This window comes from Glycine soja, chromosome 3 (assembly GCF_004193775.1).
Source record: "Glycine soja cultivar W05 chromosome 3, ASM419377v2, whole genome shotgun sequence".
Lineage (NCBI taxonomy): Eukaryota > Viridiplantae > Streptophyta > Magnoliopsida > Fabales > Fabaceae > Glycine > Glycine soja.
In genome coordinates this window covers 38722363-38740441 of record NC_041004.1, presented here as the reverse complement: position 1 = coordinate 38740441, position 18079 = coordinate 38722363, and the positions used below count along the sequence as shown (strand labels likewise).

The window sequence follows — 18079 nt, the reverse complement described above, 5'->3', positions numbered from 1 at the left end:
GAAGGCAAAAAAAGTGAGCAGAGAAGGAGAAGGGTGAAAGGGAAGTAGGAAAATGGCTAAAGGGCGGCGAGGTTTTTTTCTAATTTTTTTGAAAAGTTATAGGATAAGGAGCAAAAATGGAAATGAGAATAGCAATTTCGCACTAGAAGCATAAGCTAATAAATAAGTTAATAAGTAGTTAGTAATAGACGAAAATTTCTTAAGATCTATGTCAAGATTTAAGCCTATCTTATCTTAATAGGTACAGAAAAGTCATCAGTGTTGAGCAATTCTCAAAGAAGGACCTAGTTTCCACAAAAAGGTTCTTTTAAAAAAGAAAATTACAATAAAGCTATGGGGTGAGAATAGCAAAAGGAAAGATGAACTATTCTCACACTACAAAATATCCAGAAACATCTGGGGTGATGTTAGGTGCACCAACTTTATTGCTTGTGCATCCAACATTTTTTATTAATTCCAAAATTACCTTATGGTTGATTCATATGATTTGTACGGATGAACTTGATCCGTAAGTATAATTTAAACATACAGATCAACTGACTCATACGAATTATGTTGATTCATACAAATCATACGGATCAAGTTGATCCGTATGAAATCCATATGATTTATACGGATCAAGTTGATCCGTATGAGTCATATGTATTTAAGTTTTTTTTTCGCCCATTCACTTAAAATGCTGAGTACACTAGCAATAATACTAGGTGCACCTAGCATCACCCAAACATTTGTGCTGAAAATTAAGCCCAAATCCATTTCTGAAAGGTCTCAGTAAAAGATTTTTCTATATTGGACGACCAAAATTGTCGAATATTTTAATTATAATAAAAGACTTAAATACATAGTGCTTATAATTTAGAGTTTTTTTTATTCTTGCAATATTTTTAATTCTTATAAATTATGTTTTTTTTTTCTATTCTTAAAGTGTTTTAAATTACATTTTAACCCGTGAAAAGTACTATTAATTTGCAAAAGATCAATTTGATTTAATTTGAAATTGATATTATATTCAAACCTTTAAAACAAAAAATATTTTCTTAATGATGCAATGTGAATAAAAGATTTCAAATAATATTAATCATTATTTTTTAAAATTATTTTCTTATTTAAATTTATTTTTTATTAATTATACATTTATTATAAATGAGAAAATAATAAATATCATATCAGGGAATTAAAAAGTTTTAATAGAAAAAATATTAATTACATTTATTAATTTATTTATTATCTTTCAGACACATAAAAAGAAAAAATGACTTATAATTAAAGATCAAATTATATTTATAATACTACAAACGGTTGGCTCGGGTGATAAGACTTAATTTTCTTTACTAAAATATCGGATTCAAACACAACTATCATCGATTAATATGATAACAGAAAAAATATTTATAACCTTAATTTTTTAGAGCATTTATAACTTTAAATCATTAATTACTTTTCAATCTAAATCCAATCTAATAAACATTAATTACCGTGGGATGGGGGAGAGCAACAACATACATTTCCGAACGTTAACGTTAACTATAGACCCATCTATCTATTTAAATAAAATCCTCGTATTACCCTTTTCAAAGAACACTTTTTCAAACTAGCCGTTAAGCTAAGCTTCCTTACCTTACCTTTCTCTCTATCTCTTCTCTTCCAATAAGCACTGCGAATGACAACCTCGTTGGAGACACCAGTTTCTCCTCTCCACCTCGACAACAGCCAGGTTTCTTGTCTCTCTTAACCTTAAACGTTGCTTGCAAATGGTCTATGTTTCGTTTCTGAAGTTTTTTTTTTTTTTGGGTGACAGGAGGGCACGAGCGTGATGGGTTCTTGTTCTTCTCCTCTGCTGAGCCCTTCCTCTGATAAACGTTTCTGGAGCACTCTCAGGAGCAGGATCGACACGCTCCTTGATGCTCGTCAATCCGAAACCTCAACTCACTCTCCTACGGTTAGTGTCCTCCACTACTTTCTTGTACAATTGGAGATATAAGATTTATTGAGTGAGTGGTTAAGAAAAAAAAAGAAAGAGAAAAGGTCTTCGGTTCGATCCCTATTAACAAAAACTAACTATTAACATTTGTTAATAAAAAAATTATCTTGTACCATCAATTTTTTTTTTTCATTTTGATTGGAATTGGATTAATTCCCCAAGATTTAGATTAATTACTTAGTGGAATTTATTTTATTTCTTTTTTATATTTATAGAATGTAGAAGGCAACAACCGGTTGAAGGAAGATTCGATGTTGCTGATGAGAGGGTTTGACTCAGTTGCCCACACTCTCTCTCTGTTGTCCAATAATTTGGACAATGCCCTACAGGTATGTCTACAACTTTTAATTTGGACAAAGAGAGTTTCTTTTAATTACCATGTTATATGTGCTAAATATCCTTTGATTTTTTCAACGACTAATATTTATTGGTCAGTCTTAAATATCAGATGTTACTCAAAAAGATTTGAGTCTAATTTCAATCAAACTAACTTAATGTTGATTGGACTAGAGAGCAGTGAAATTGCATTTTGAATTGAATAGATGTGTAAATTGATGATTTGTCGTTACTGTAGGTTTTAAATAAAGATTACTACAATTAAATGAAGACCCTTGTTATTAAATTTCTAGCTATTTGCGTTTTTCGCAGGGTGCTAGAGAATTGGCGAATCCACCCACATTAACTGACATATTTCACAGCAAAAATGACAAGGTAGAAAACAAAGAGGATTCGAGAGAGAAACAGAAAGAGGAGGAGGAGTCAAAGCAAGGAATGAAAAGAAAATTTGACCCTAATGATGTCTCTGAAGAGGATGCCGTTGACTCACAAAAGGAGGAGAATGGGAAAAAATTGATGGATAAGAACATCAAGAGAGCAAAAAATGTTGGTTTTCTTTGTGCTACTAACTATTAGTGAGTTGGTTTGATGAAGTTTCATGCTAATTGTTGTTTATTTGCATATTCCAGCTTGCGGTTTCAATGGCGACGAAAGCGGGTTCACTTGCAAGAGAATTGAAGTCCATTAAATCAGATCTATGTTTTATGCAAGAAAGGTGTAGTTTGCTTGAAGAGGAGAACAGGAGACTGCGTGATGGATTTGCAAAAGGAGTTAGACCTGAAGAAGAGGATCTGGTAAAGGGAGTTATCATATATAGCCATTGCTATGATGAATTAGGCAACACATTCTGAAACACACTTTATTTGGTTGGAATTTATTGAATTAATGGTTCTCACTTCTTATTTAATGAACTTCACTAGTAATTTTGTAGTTTTCAATAAATTTAACCAATATTAAAGAATGTGTTAGAGAGTGTGACACCAGTAACTCCTCGATAGAAAATATATATACATAGAACAAACTAATCTTTGTGGGGGATTTGGTGGCTGCAGGTGAGGCTTCAGCTGGAAGCACTTCTTGCCGAGAAATCCAGACTGGCCAATGAAAACGCGAATCTGGTCAGAGAAAATCAATGCCTTCATCAGCTTGTGGAGTACCACCAACTTGCCTCGCAAGATCTCTCTGATGAGTCATATGATGAGCATGCTATTCAGGGAATGTACTTAGACTTCTCGTCTCCGCCCCCAACAATTGCTGAAGAGACAAGGGATGAAGATGGTGATGAAAATGGAAGAGCCACACACACCCAGGAACGATATCTGCAAGTTCTCTGACTCGCTTAATGATGGAGAAGAGTAAACTGAAAATGGAGAACCAAACACACCCTAAACGACGATATCTACAAGTTTTGTGCTTCTCTTGAAGGAGAGAGAGGAGTAAACCAAAAATATTAGGCACCATCATAACAACCCTTGTAATGATGCTGCTAATACTCCTAGTTTCTGCCAAAAATAAATTCTTTTCTGATCTAAATATAGTGTCCATCATTGTTCATAAATACTATACATTTATGCTCGTAATAATGTGATAATTGAAATTAAGAATTCTGAATCCAACTCTAACTAACAAATATGCTCTCTTTTTTTTTGGTTTTGAGGACTTCTTTGAGTTTGGCTTATGGTTCTTCATTATTTAAAAGTGATGCAAATGAATTATCACATAATCATAGCTACTCTTAAGTGGTTTGTGAATACCAAGCTCCACCAGCTGACAGCAAGAAACAATTGGAACTGTAGGTTAGGAAGGTAAATGGTTGTTTCAGGATTGGTATATAAACCAACTGATAGGATAATCATGTGTGTTGTCCCCGCATGCTTTCTTTTACCCTATGAGTACATGTTGTTGTACTCATTTTATTTATTTTTTCATTCAACGATGGCGCTCTACTTTGGGCTCTATTATGTGTGGCCAATTTAAGCCAATATCATTTGCTTTACCTCAAATTTCTGATATGGTATAATAGTTCTTCAGTTCTTTTTTGGATGAAGAGAGCATTGATTTCGTTGAATAAGGCGATGAGGAAAATTTGCTGAAGAGAGAAGGTAAAGGCAGCATAAAATTTGAGCAACTTGTTGTAGTGTTTGGCATTGTGAATTGTTGCAACACACTCAAGCCATTGTCTAAAAAAATTGCATTAATTGATGACTTTTATATTTGAGGACTAAATTTTCGTTTTTATAATACATTAATACTAAATTGATTGGCAATGCTAATTTTAGGAATTAAATTGATGGGTTTCCATTTTTTACTGTTTTCAAATAGGTTTAGTTATCCATTAAGATCCATTCAAAAAAAAGTTATCCATTAAGATAATTTTATTTTTAAAGGCAAATGTTACCGATACATCCTCCCCCTGATTTTCAATAAAAGTTTCTTATTGCTCGCATTCAAAATAAACTATAAAAAGTGACAAGTAAATATCACGCTTTATTTATTGTACTAACCTAAGTTTAACTTGACTATACAGTCATGTTCAAAGCTTAACACTAGAATCTTGTAAATATTTATATAACCGTAATGTAATATACAGAAAAATATCATTACATCACTTTTGTATAATTTTTTTATTCTCTATTTTTATCTCATCCTCCAACATGAAAATATTTAAAAAATTAAGGTTCACATTTCATATTTTCCTAAATTAAGTCAAAACTTTAAATTTGACTTCATTAAGGGGTTTATTGGATTAAGATTTTTTAAAAGATTATTTTGACATAAAAAAATCTTATAAATTTTAAAAGACTTGCAAAAATGTAATGATTTTTAAGATTTTTTAAAAGATTTTTATGATTAATATTTTGTAGTTTAAATTTTAATAGAATTATAAAATATGAATTCATAAGATTTGAAAACATATCATAGATTTTTAAGATTTTAAAAGACTCGGTGGATTTTTTAAAAACATTCAAAATTATTGATAAAGATCTATGAATTTTTTTTACTAAATTTTTTAAATAAAACTCATCTTATATAAAGTTATTACACAACAAATCAATTTTCTTAGCATATTTATAAACACAATAGATTCATTTTCCTTTAATCATAAATCGTGTTAATTATATAAAAAATGTATACCACCTACAATAATGATCTCATCAAACAAAAAACATACTCCACAAATATTTCAAATCTCCATTTATATATTTATTCACTTATACATAACTCAATTTCTCACATTCATTAAAACAATATATTTATCATCTTCATATATATTCACATTCGTTTATATGTATAAAACACTTAATCAAAATATCTCAAATTTAAAGAATTGAGAAGATCTCTCGTATCACATGTTCTAAAACATGTTAACCATTGATTGAAAGAGTAAAAAAATATATGAATATTTATTGTTTTCAACAAAGTAAAGGAATTATGTGTGATAGAAAAAAATTTCATGAAATTTCAAAAGTTTGAACAAGATTGTTTAATGTGTATTTTTCACTAAAAAATCTCATGAAATTCATTAAAATTCATCATAAAAAAAATTCATCAAAATTTATATACTTTTAAATACCATAAGATATTTTTTAAAATTATAAAAAATTTTAATTGAATACCAACGGATTTTATTGAATTTCTTAAAATGTCCTAATATGTCTTGATTGAATACCACACAACTTTTTTTTTATTATTTAAAAATCTTAATTAAATACCTCAAGACTTTTTTCTAAAAAAAAAATCTTTTAAAATCCATAAAAATTTTAATTGAATAGGCCCCTAAATAAATAAATCAAACTTAGTACCATATTTTTTGAAGGTAAACTTAAGCCTAAAGAACTCCACTCATTTTGACACATTTGCACCCCATAAATCTTTGGCTGAATAGAGGTGGTTAAGAATTCTGATTTGGCAATAACCTTAGGTCAAGAAAAGCATGAGGGTAGTGACATAGCAACGATGAGAGAACTATCTGTCTATCATATCATCGCTTCACATATTTAACAAAGATTTAAAACATATTAAAGCTTAACTATTTCTTTCTCCTCTTAATATACTACAAAACACAAAAAGAATGTATGAATTTGATGAGTTGAAGGCATATGAACCATCAGGTAAAACGAGACATGAGAATCAGAGAATATAAAATGATCACATTAACTAGCAGAAATCCATGTAAAAAAAAAAGGTTCAAAAGCACCACAGGCTCAAACACATTTAGGTGTCAAGTCTCTAATTTACTTTTTACATTTACGTGTCAAGTTTCCAATTTACTTTTTACAATACATAAGAATAAGTTGTGCAGCATTAGCTTCCTACTTCAGCTTACATTTCTCTTTCTCTTAACTGCAGAAGCAGAGCACGCATTGTGGATTTGCATTGCTTGATTTGATACATTAACAGCCGTTTCTATAGTTTTTGCCACATTTGAAATCATTGTATCCTTAACAGCATCCTTCGTTTTATCCTTTACATCCACCAAAACATGGATCTCGTCTTTGTACTACAATGTAAGCCATCAGGGATAGTTTAGTCAGATATATAAGTTAACTAAAAGCTCAATTAATTAACAATTACGGTTTGTACCTTTTAAGGTGATACTTTTGATACTCATAAGTTCAGATACAACATCGATACATACAGGACAAAAAAATCATACTACTGTATTGTGGTACAACCACAAGAACCACTTTATGAAATGTTTATCCATCTTAAGTCAGGTTCTTGATCCAAAACTAGAAGCAACAGTTTAATGAAAGAAACACAAAATAATTGCTCATGGAAACATATATTTCTTCAAATCAACGAATATCATATATACTTTTTTTTTTCTTAAAGATGATATTAACAATAATGATAACCAATTACCGGGGCAAGAAGAGGAAAAACAAATTTTTTGCAATAGATTATGATATTGAATAAAAAGGCTTTACATGGAGGACTATGATAATAATGTTGAAACATACCACTCCAATTTTGCCAAGAGCATTTTCCAGCTTTCCATTTAGTCGTTGATTTTCAACTGTTAAAGCTTCAACCTGCATATATGTGAGGCAATAAACAACATAAAAAAAAAAAGAGATGAATATCATAACAAAAACAAAGAGGAAAAACCTTAAAAGGTGTATTAGAAAATTAAATTGGAAAAAATAAAACAAAACCTTCTTCTGTGAGTCAATATACATGCTCTTGTAACTTATAGATGACATAGATGGGGCTTCACAAAGGACAATATTCTCATCTACCTGTTACATGTTCTGCACGTAAATCAATGAGGCAAGCCACGAATCACAGGAAAAATAACAACCACATGGAGTCTTGAACACAAACTTATAAAACACCTTGGATTTCAACAATTCTACTGTCTTATCAAGAGCTTCTATTCTTTGTAATGCACAGTCAACTTTTTCTTTCCAACTCTTCTTCTCGCCCAAATTATATGCCAGCTCTGGCTCGGACTCATGCTCGTGCTCCAGCGGCAGCTCCAACAACTCCAACTCTGGGTCTGCCAATAATACTTGCTCAAGTTGAGTATCTGCTTCATCTTTCTCACTATCAATAACAGTTAAATCCTCAACGACTTCAATGTAACAATTGGTGGTATTAGGGTGACTAACAACTGAACTTTTAATACGATCGCCTCACAGATGCACCACAGAATTTGGTTTTTTTCTTAGCTGAGGTAGGAGGCTTCTTTTGATGCTCATGTTCTTTTGGTTCACTTGCTCCTGTGCCGGGCTTTTTGCATGACGCATTTCCACTCCATCCACCAACAAATTTGGATGCTTTGGTGAGGTAAGCCCAGGGAGTGGGATTTCAAGCTGAGAGTCTAATGCCCTTGATAATTGTATGTTTCCAATGGAAGGCTGTGGTTCCACAACAGTATTCTTCAACAAAAATAAAAAAAGTTAGTGGTGAGCAAATAACACATAAAATACACACGATGAAAGTTAAAATAACATCAAACACTTATCTTGACACACAAACACCTAAAAGAACACCCAGAAGTTGATATTCTTTTGAAGCAGCCTCCAAAAGGGAGAAACTATTGTGTGACCACCATCATGTGTTCGTGATCCGCGTGACACCCTAACAAATTTCATTAACTATTTTTCTTAAATTAAAAAAAATCAGCTACATGACATGTGAAACCATAAAGCCATGGTGATATTAGATTATTAGACCTTAAAATAGTATTTCTCGAAAAGGTGAAGAGAAAAATAAAATAAAATAATCAAGTTTTCACCGTAGAAAGTACAAAAAGTGATAACTTGACATATCACACCCACAAAATGCAATCAAGCACATATCGCAAGCTTACATTTTTTCTCCTAATCACGCGATTTCACCAATATCCATCCATCTATTAAAAAATATAAAACCCTAACCCAACCAAAGCCTTTGAGTCTATGCATAATGCATGCAACCAAACCCAAAAAGCAGTAAAATAAAATAAAATAAAAAATTTCCCATAAACAGCAATAATAGGAACACAGTGAAACCAATCACGCACATGACACAGGTACAGAGAAACTTTCGAAACGTTACAACAAAAGGAAAACAGAATAACAGAAAATCCATGATGAATAGAAGCAGGAATAGTACAGAGACATGATCGTAGTAGAATCTACGTACCGACACTTGAACCCGGTCGCTGTTTTTGGAGCACGTTTTCTACCCATTTCTTGTGACGCAGAGACGAAGTGGAAGAGAGCCAAAGACGCTGCCTTTATGAAGCAACAAGTCACCAACAGTGGGTATATTGGGATTTGGAGCGCCAAACCAAATAGGCATATAGTACTGTCCAAACTTCAAAAGCCAAACAAAGAAGGAATGGGCACGGAAGAAGAAAGAAAATGAAATTACGATCATATTAAAAATAAAATAAATGAAACTGATTTTTTTATTCAATTGAATCTGATTGGAATTTTACTTTAAAAATTGATCTAATTTAATTTAAGCTGAACTTATACACATTTTTTCTTACAAATATATGATTTTTTAAAACCTGAAATATCCACTAACCATCTCATACCATGTTGGTTAATAAATATATGATGTTATTTATGTTTATACTTTTATAGTTATATATATATATATATATGAAATTATTGCATTATCTGTACTTAAAAATATTTTTTTATAAATTATTTGACTATATATAAACGTAATATCAAGTTCTTTTAAAAAAATATTAAAACTCTAGAAATAAAAATAAAATATAAGAGAGATTAAAAGAAATAAAAAAGTATATGAATAAAAATAATGATTTGAGATGGTAAGAAGTCACACCATCGACAGAAAGGTTTATGACTCGAACTAATTAAAGTCTAACTTAACCCGATTTGTCTAACAAATAAGTGAGACTCAGATTTTTTTAAAAAAATTATTTTAATTAAATAGGTTAGATGTCAGACTTTTAAAAAACTTAATAAAAGTGATAGGTTGGGCTTATTAACAATATTATTAATAACATGATATAATATTATAATTATTTTAATAAAATTATAAAATTATTTTAGTGAGTTGATATTTTGAATAATTTTAACGTGTAGAACAAATTAATTCTTATAGTATAGATTGGTACCTAAGAATATGAGTTCTATTCTTTTGGTTGGACTTAAAACACATTGGTAATCTATCACATTTAATGTTTGTGAGTGAATTTGGTCACATTTTATAGTTTAAAATTATTTTATTTTTTATGAATTTTTTTGGCTTTATTAAATAAATAAATAAATAAAAGTGAATAGGAATACAACACATTCAATTTGGGATAATCCAGGAATAACATTTAAGTCATTGATTCGCACCCTAAACTTCAATGCATATATTTTTTTACTATTATATAATTTTTTTTATTTTTTATACTTCTGAAACAATTATTTAAAATATGTTAATGGGTCAAGTCATACTTATATAAAGGTCATACCCAAAATTAAAAAAAAAAAAAACTCTTGACAAATAACAACTTAAAACTTAGATTATAAAAATATAAAATTGATCAGATTAAACTTAGTCAGAGTCGTGCTAAACTTAACATATTTTTTTTATTTAAGTAAAATTTGGTTTTAGTTCCTATAAATTCAAATAGACCAATTTGATTTCTATATTTTAAAAAATAAGTGAATTAAGTCCTTGTGCATTAACCAACTAAATAAAGACTAAATCCATATAATTTTAAAGAATAAAGATCTAATTGACCTTTTTTTTAGTTATAAAAATCAAATTAATTCAATTGAAACAACTCAAATTAAAACTAAATTTGACTTAACACTAAATATATATTTTACCCTTAAGTAATGTTTTTTCAAGGTAAGAAGTATATTTGAAAGTAATGAAAATTATAAATAAAATTAAATGCTTTATTATTCAACTATTTATTTATTTATTTATTAAAATAATAAAAATGAATTAGTTAGTCCATAGACTATAGAGTAGGCTAACCAACTCACAGAGTGACCAATTTTTGAAAATGTATGCTGATATACTGGATTATATCATCTTCAAGTCGTGGACTTGGCTACACTACAAGGTTAAATCCTTTACCTACTCTTTTGCGGAATGGAACAATTGCCCTGCTGCATGCATTAGAAGTCTATGATCGAGTGTGAAACAAAAAGCTCAATCTCAATAGGCGAGAAGGCACGACCTCAGATACAAAATTGCAGGGCCATAATTTTCATCTAAACCATGACGATGATGGCTAATGGCTTGTACCTATTATATGGTTGATGATGGTTTTGATGTACATGATGCTAGACTCTGCAGGTGAGGCATGACTTATGCTAACCTCAGATCTGAATGATGGAAACACATGTTCTTCTATATATTATTCCTTAATTATAATATATATATATATATATATATATATATATATATATATATATATATATATATATATATATATATATATATATACTACTTTTCCGTGAGAATGAATTATTACTAAGCCACTCCAAAAAAAGCTGTATCAATTCCTTTCATCTTTCCTTTACTAAATTAGTGTGTATTTGGATTGACACGGATAAAACTAATTTTGCAGAATTAGTTATGGTTAAAATTGATTCACCGAATTAATTGTTTAGATAACATATATACTATTAGAAAAAGTGTTTTTTTATAAATGTTTTTCAGATACTTTGCATCAAAATTGATTTTGTGAATATAATAATCAAAATGAGTTTTAATATCTATGTATACTTTTTTTCATAATTAGTTATTTTGTTATATATATATATATATATATATATATATATATATATATATTCTTTTAATATGATTTATCACATAATTAATGGTATGATTGTAAGGATAAATTATATAACTAAATGATTTTAAAATTGAATATATATCACAAGACTTTTAATTATATATTTTTAATGATTTTAAAAGTAAACAAATATAGTAAGACTTTTAATTGTATTTTTAAATCAATATTTTTTAAATCATCGATAAATGATAAATATATACCACATGAGAATATTGATGTGTGGATAAATTAGACAAAATGCAACTAAAATTAATTTTGATAGAAGTAAAAACTATTCCTACTTGCTTCAACACTCCACCATAATTTTTTCCATCAAAATTAATTCTACTAAAGATAATCAAATATGCAAAGTTTTGATCAAAATCAAGTTTAATCCAACTCACCACGTTACACCATCACTTTTTAGCCAATCCAAAAACAGGTTTAAAAAGCTGTTCTGATGTAACATTCAAAATAGAGCTTTCTGCTGTTTCTAGAGCTGAATATATACATGCCATAACAAGCTTAACTTTTTTGTCAATGTAATTCAAACAGAATGTGGCTTATTGGAAAGCATCATACGTATCCTAATACGTAGATAATGAAAAGCCTTTCCAATAGTTCACATTCTGTTTGAATTACGTTGAGAAAAAAGTTAAGCTTTCTATGACATGCATATATTCAGCTCTAGAAACAGCAGAAAGCCCTATTTTGAATGTTACATCAGAACAGCTTTTTAAACCTGTTTTTGGATTGGCTAATATATATATATATATATATATATATATATATATATATATATATATATATATATATATATATATATATATAATATGCATGAGAGCGAGGAGTAGCATAGCACATTGACATTAGCATAAATATAATACTCCATAAGTCATATAATAGGATGCACAAGATGAGCACATAAATCCTTTCAAAACAAGATGTGTACATAAAGATGTTAGATCAGCACGCGCGAGTGTAAGCTGAATAATGTAAAAACTTCAAATAATTTATATTTTGTTTAAACACATTTTTTATTTCTGTAAATTAGTATTTTTTATTTTATTTTCATTCTTGTAAATTTATTTTTTTTTCATTTCAATTCTTACAAAAATATGTTTATTTTATTTTTTTATCCTTAAAATATTTTAGATCATATTTTTTTACTGTTCAAAATACTATTTAAAATATCTTAAACAAAAAAAAATATAAAAAATATTAAATTACAAGAAAAAAAATATATTTAAAACTTTATATTTTAATTGCACGATATAAAAACCCAAAAGTCGATGATGTAATCAACCATAAGGTGCTAAAAGCTTAAAGTTACAATGCTGGGATTCCAATTCTCGATCTCATTAATTAGATGTTTTATATTAAAAAATTCTCTGGTAACCGCTCATTGGATTAAATGGAGGCAAAAACTGTCGCATTACGTAGACATCAATCTAAAGTTTTAAAAAACCCGGGTTTTGCATGTCATGATGCCACAAACAGATATTCCGGTTTGCAATCTCCTCATATTTCCCATGTTAGAAGTTAGTTAATGATGATGTTTCTTATCTTGGAATCTAAGCTAGCATTGCAAGTGCTGCTTTAAGAGGGTTAAAATTAGGTTAAAGCTGTCAAGCTTCGGAAATTATATCTCCACCACCCATAGTTAATTAATGCATAAATAGAATCAATTCATCTTTAGTTTCCTTTTTGGTCTGTATTTTGCGATTAACTTTATGATAATACGTGTCTCTTATGGCACATGTAAAGAAATTAAAAACATAAACATTGCAGTATTAAATAAATTAAAATAAAAGTATTTTCTATTTTTAAAAATATAAAAATTATTATTATTTTTTAAGTAATTAATTAAGATGAATAATATTATTTTACTTTTTTGTATGTGTTATGTTAACAAAACCCTAAAGTATATAGCCATAATTTCAGGAAAGGCCTATATATTGCATGGTCTATGTGCGTTATTAGCCCTGGAATTCTTGCACACACTTTCATTTCGACGTTGTGTGGAGCTCGCAAAGCCAAAGGAATAAAAGAATGTAGCACTAGAGCATGATCAAAACCCAAAACTCAACTTTTGCTCAACAATTAGTTTGACTCATACACAGAATCCATTGCCTTTCTTCCTTAAAAAGCTTAATAATTATAAATCTATGCTTAAGTAAACGATCCATAAACATAGAGCGAGCATAATGAGATCTAGCTAGCTAGCATTTAAGGTTTCACATTCTATGCTCCAAAGAAATACCCATTAATTGGTAATTTTATAAAGGCTTTCCTTAATTGATTGGCCAATTTAGAACAACCGCAAAGGAGCACAAGGTGGATTATCCAACCGCATTCGATGGTTAGGCCATTGACCTAGCTTTTCAAAGTGTGCAATATATAAGGCGCATATATTCTTGTCCCCTCCTTTATTTCCCTTCTGATCATATTCGTCTCTCTCGACCCTCTTCTCACCCTTGCCTTTTTTATTTCCAATATTTGTAGCATGAAATGCATAATATATTAGAGCAATAGGAAGGACTATGAATGTGATGCACCAAAATCAGTAATGAGTGTTACGCACCCATTTGATTGCCTCCCCCGGTTTTAGCATTTATAAATATATTCATCCTTTATTGGAATGAGAGTCTTCTATAGGGTGCATTTTATTTGTCTCAACTAAGATTGGTACCGTATAATTGTTGTTCTACGTCATCATTGTCTCATAACTAATGTTAATAGTTTTAGCAACGTTAAAGGGGACCACATATAACCGATCAAACTAATCTTTGTTGTTGATATATGTTAGACGTGGAAAAAGTTATTTTCAAACAAAAGTTTTCCAGTTTTTGCCATCATTTACTGTAAACTGATGTGTGACCTAACTACTGGTTAGGTACGTGATTTTGGCACTGAATTGTTGTAATTGCATGCGCTGTGGTAGCTAGTAATTTGGCACTGGTTACAATAAGAAATGTCAAAAGCACGTTATCACGTGTTAAAAGCTAGCCATATGTATAGGACATGCATGAAAGATATGTATGTATATAGTGAGAAAATTAATTATATATCAAAAGCAACATTTTATAAATTGAGCAAAATTAGCATGGAAGGGAAATTATATGACCATTGCAGTTATATATATATATATATATATATATATATATATATATATATATATATATATATATTTCAGACATGAGATTTTTTTCTAAATAGTTTGGATATTTTTTAAATAAAGAAAAATTAAATGTACTATATTTTTTTATAGAAAACAAAAATAAAAAATTATTCGATTTTTACTTATTCAAAATGATTAATTTTATAAGATTGAATTGACAACAAAAAATGAAATTAATCATTTCATATTGATAGTATTGCTATTGCTATGCTTAGTGTGCTATGGGTGAAAAGTTATTTGCGGGACAACGTACGCTTTGTTTTGGTTCACTGCCACTCGTTCTTAGTTTACTAGGTGGCATAAGTTGCTGCATGGTGTAAGATCCACTTCCACACATTTTTTTTTTTAATTTGTGTGTGATTAATACAATGTATATGTGGGTGCAAAGTGGAGAACTTTCTTCTACTCAGTGTGATACCCCATATGCATGCTACAGTGTCTGTGGATGCATTCCAGCATTATTATTATTCACTACATATAGATCGAGACTGATCAAGAAATGATTTCCACTGAATTTGTGGCAGTTTTCTGGATCCACAAATTCACACTCTTGTCTAGCTTACTATGTAAAGAGGAAAGAAAACATGATGATCGAGCAGCCACTTCAGATATTTCAGAACCAAAACTAATTTGCACTTACTTTGCACGTTCTTTGCATGTGTGCATCATAAATATCTCAAACTGGCCCGTAGTGATAAACTTTGTACTCAGTACAATTGGGAGCTTACTATTTGTGCCTAGCTCTGTAAAAATCTTTTCTTTTCTTCACTTATGTTCTAAAGAAAGCTAATATATATGGATTACTAACGTATAACTAGGACGACTAAAAGGGTAGAGTCGAGACATTTTTTTTATTATGTCATATGTGGGAAATATTTTTTAACTCTGTAGATTATTAATCTTTGTTAGAAATTCAGTACGTTAACTGTCTTTAGTGACGCTTCCATTCTAACCTATGTTCTTTTTTCATATATAAAACTCAAACTCTGAGACTTTAAGAGACCTGTAGGAGAGTTTCACTTGGACCAACAAGATTATGGTGTAGAGCCGAGACACTTGAAGACCACATATGCTTTTGCAGAATTGTTTAACGAATCTCCAATGTTGTAAAGAAAATAGTTAATATAACCATTAATTTCCCGTACGGTCTTGGCAATTGATAGAAATTTGACCAATATAAAGGCATCGAACAAGGAGGGAAAAGTGACGAAATGATGCTGTCTTTCTCTGACCAGAAATATACAATAGCCATATATATTAACTTTGAAGAGTGTGTTGTAAACTTCATGAATATTGAGTGAAAAAGTCAAGAAAAGTTGAGAGACCTCTTAGCTTAGAAGACATCAAAGTGAGGATTATTCAAGCATTAATTGCTTTAGTATCCATTCCTTCGGTCACTCTTGCTAGGTCGGTTGATTTATTAGCATATAATAAATGAAGAGTAGTGTGCCCTCTCAAAATATCAGAGGATACCACACGCGGCACCCACAAATCCATCACTAAAAATGTCCTCAATGATTGTTTATCATCAGTGTCCAAATTAAAAAAATGGCAATAACACCAAAATCTATTACTGTTATAATATGTATATGCATAGAAAAATTATAAGGTATCTTTTTTAATAAAATAATAATAATTGAACTATATTGAAGAGCCAAAGATGGATTATAAGGTGCTGCTTGGATGGTACTACTCCAAGTGTGATTGTATTATATATAGTAATAACAGTTGCATGCTCTTTTTCTATATAAATATTTTTGTTCTCTGTATAGATATAGATGGTAATGGTAATGACATGCAATTAAACAAAACAGAGGACTGTATAGCAGTAACACAAAGTCTGGGGGTCAATTGAAATAGTTTTCAAATGCACTGATTGAAACATGGAATTAACATACAAGTTAGTTTTTTATGCTAAAAGTTAGTTCATAATTCTGTTAAGAGTATGTTAGAAGTTAGTTATCATGTATATAAAGTATAAACCTCGTGCTTCAGCCCTTTACGTGTGTTCATTCTTTCTTTTCTTTTTTTTTCTGAAAGGCAAATATATTCATTGATGAAAGTGAAAGCAATACACAGATCTGTACAAGGTGTACAGTATAGCTCTATTCTTAAGAGTCTAAAGCCGAAACCTATGAGTAGTGGGCTTAAATTAGAAGTTTATTACAGTTTTATTATACAATCAAGTCCTTGTATCTTTATATATTGGGAAAAATTACACTTGAACTACTGAGCTTTTTGGTTACACACAAGAGTACTACTCTTTTTTTCCCTATATTAATCTCTTATGTTTAAAAATATTACATAGACACTCTCAATGAGAAGAGTTATTGTAAACATTAAACAATTAAACAATGAAGAATATTTGTGTATGCGAAAGATATTAAATGACTATTTTTACAATGATACTCACGTGTGTATATTAGTACATATATCATTTTTGTACAGGTAAAATCTGATAAAAAAATAATAAATTAGAATAATTAGGAAAATATAAATAATTGTCTTAAGATGAGTGTTACAATATACTCTCTAACATAAGTGTGTAAGTTAATGTATCGCTAGTACTTCTCTTATAATTATAATAATAATTACCCTTGTGATTTGTTGTGGGCATGCACATCTTGTGCTATGTAATTGATTATTTTTGTCAGAAACAAAAAAAAATTGACTCTAAAAAAAAGTATAATAATTAGAAAAGCCTAAATCATGGTTCAACTTACAGTAAATAGAAAAGTTTAAATTATTGTCGTATACGTTTATAGCAACTAGGAAACTTAATTGTTGGAGGATAAGTATGAAAATGAAATAGACAAAATGAGTAACATATAAATGAGAAATATTTACAAATCTAATAGTTTAATATTTTGAGTTGAAGGTGGTGTTAAAGTGAAATAACTTATTAGGAAAGGTAATTATAATGTTTTATCCCTCAAATTCCCAACACTAAGAATTATAACAAATTATGGAAAACGTTGATATATTTAGTGGTCCCACAAATAAAGTTATAGGATGCAATGTGATTTTTCTTCCAAAAACCCTCATAATGAATAATAAAAAAGTTGTGAAGAATGTATTTCCCTTACAATTAGATTATTTGTTAAATTCATTCCTTTTTAATTATTTATTTATCTCTTTATTTTTTAGATCTTCATCTTTTTTCTTTCATTCATACACCGAGTCCATGGGTATTTAGTGAAAGAAAGTTAAAAAGAAATAAAATTATTAGTCAAATGTTATGAGGTATATTCTTTTATATATTACTTTAATTTAAAATTTTTGTATCAATTTATTTTATCAAACACTCTGTAAAAAATGAGATTCACATTAA

At 29.5% G+C, this 18079-nt stretch overlaps 1 protein-coding gene and 1 long non-coding RNA gene across 2 annotated transcripts; one reads left to right on the top strand and one right to left on the bottom strand.

Moving 5' to 3' along the window:
- The first annotated feature begins 1578 nt into the window (after positions 1–1578).
- On the top strand, positions 1579–3928 carry LOC114406855. The gene is made up of 6 exons (XM_028369685.1): positions 1579–1714; positions 1799–1939; positions 2197–2310; positions 2630–2863; positions 2947–3111; positions 3370–3928. Exons 1-6 carry the CDS (start codon positions 1661–1663, stop codon positions 3649–3651), a joined length of 990 nt encoding a protein of 329 aa, XP_028225486.1. The 5' UTR covers positions 1579–1660; the 3' UTR covers positions 3652–3928.
- Positions 3929–6456: 2528 nt separating this feature from the next.
- On the bottom strand, positions 6457–7471 carry LOC114405524. The gene is made up of 2 exons (XR_003665256.1): positions 7282–7471; positions 6457–6818 (listed from the first exon to the last, which is right to left on the bottom strand). It is a non-coding gene; the product is annotated as an uncharacterized LOC114405524 (long non-coding RNA).
- Between the last annotated feature and the right edge of the window lie 10608 nt (positions 7472–18079).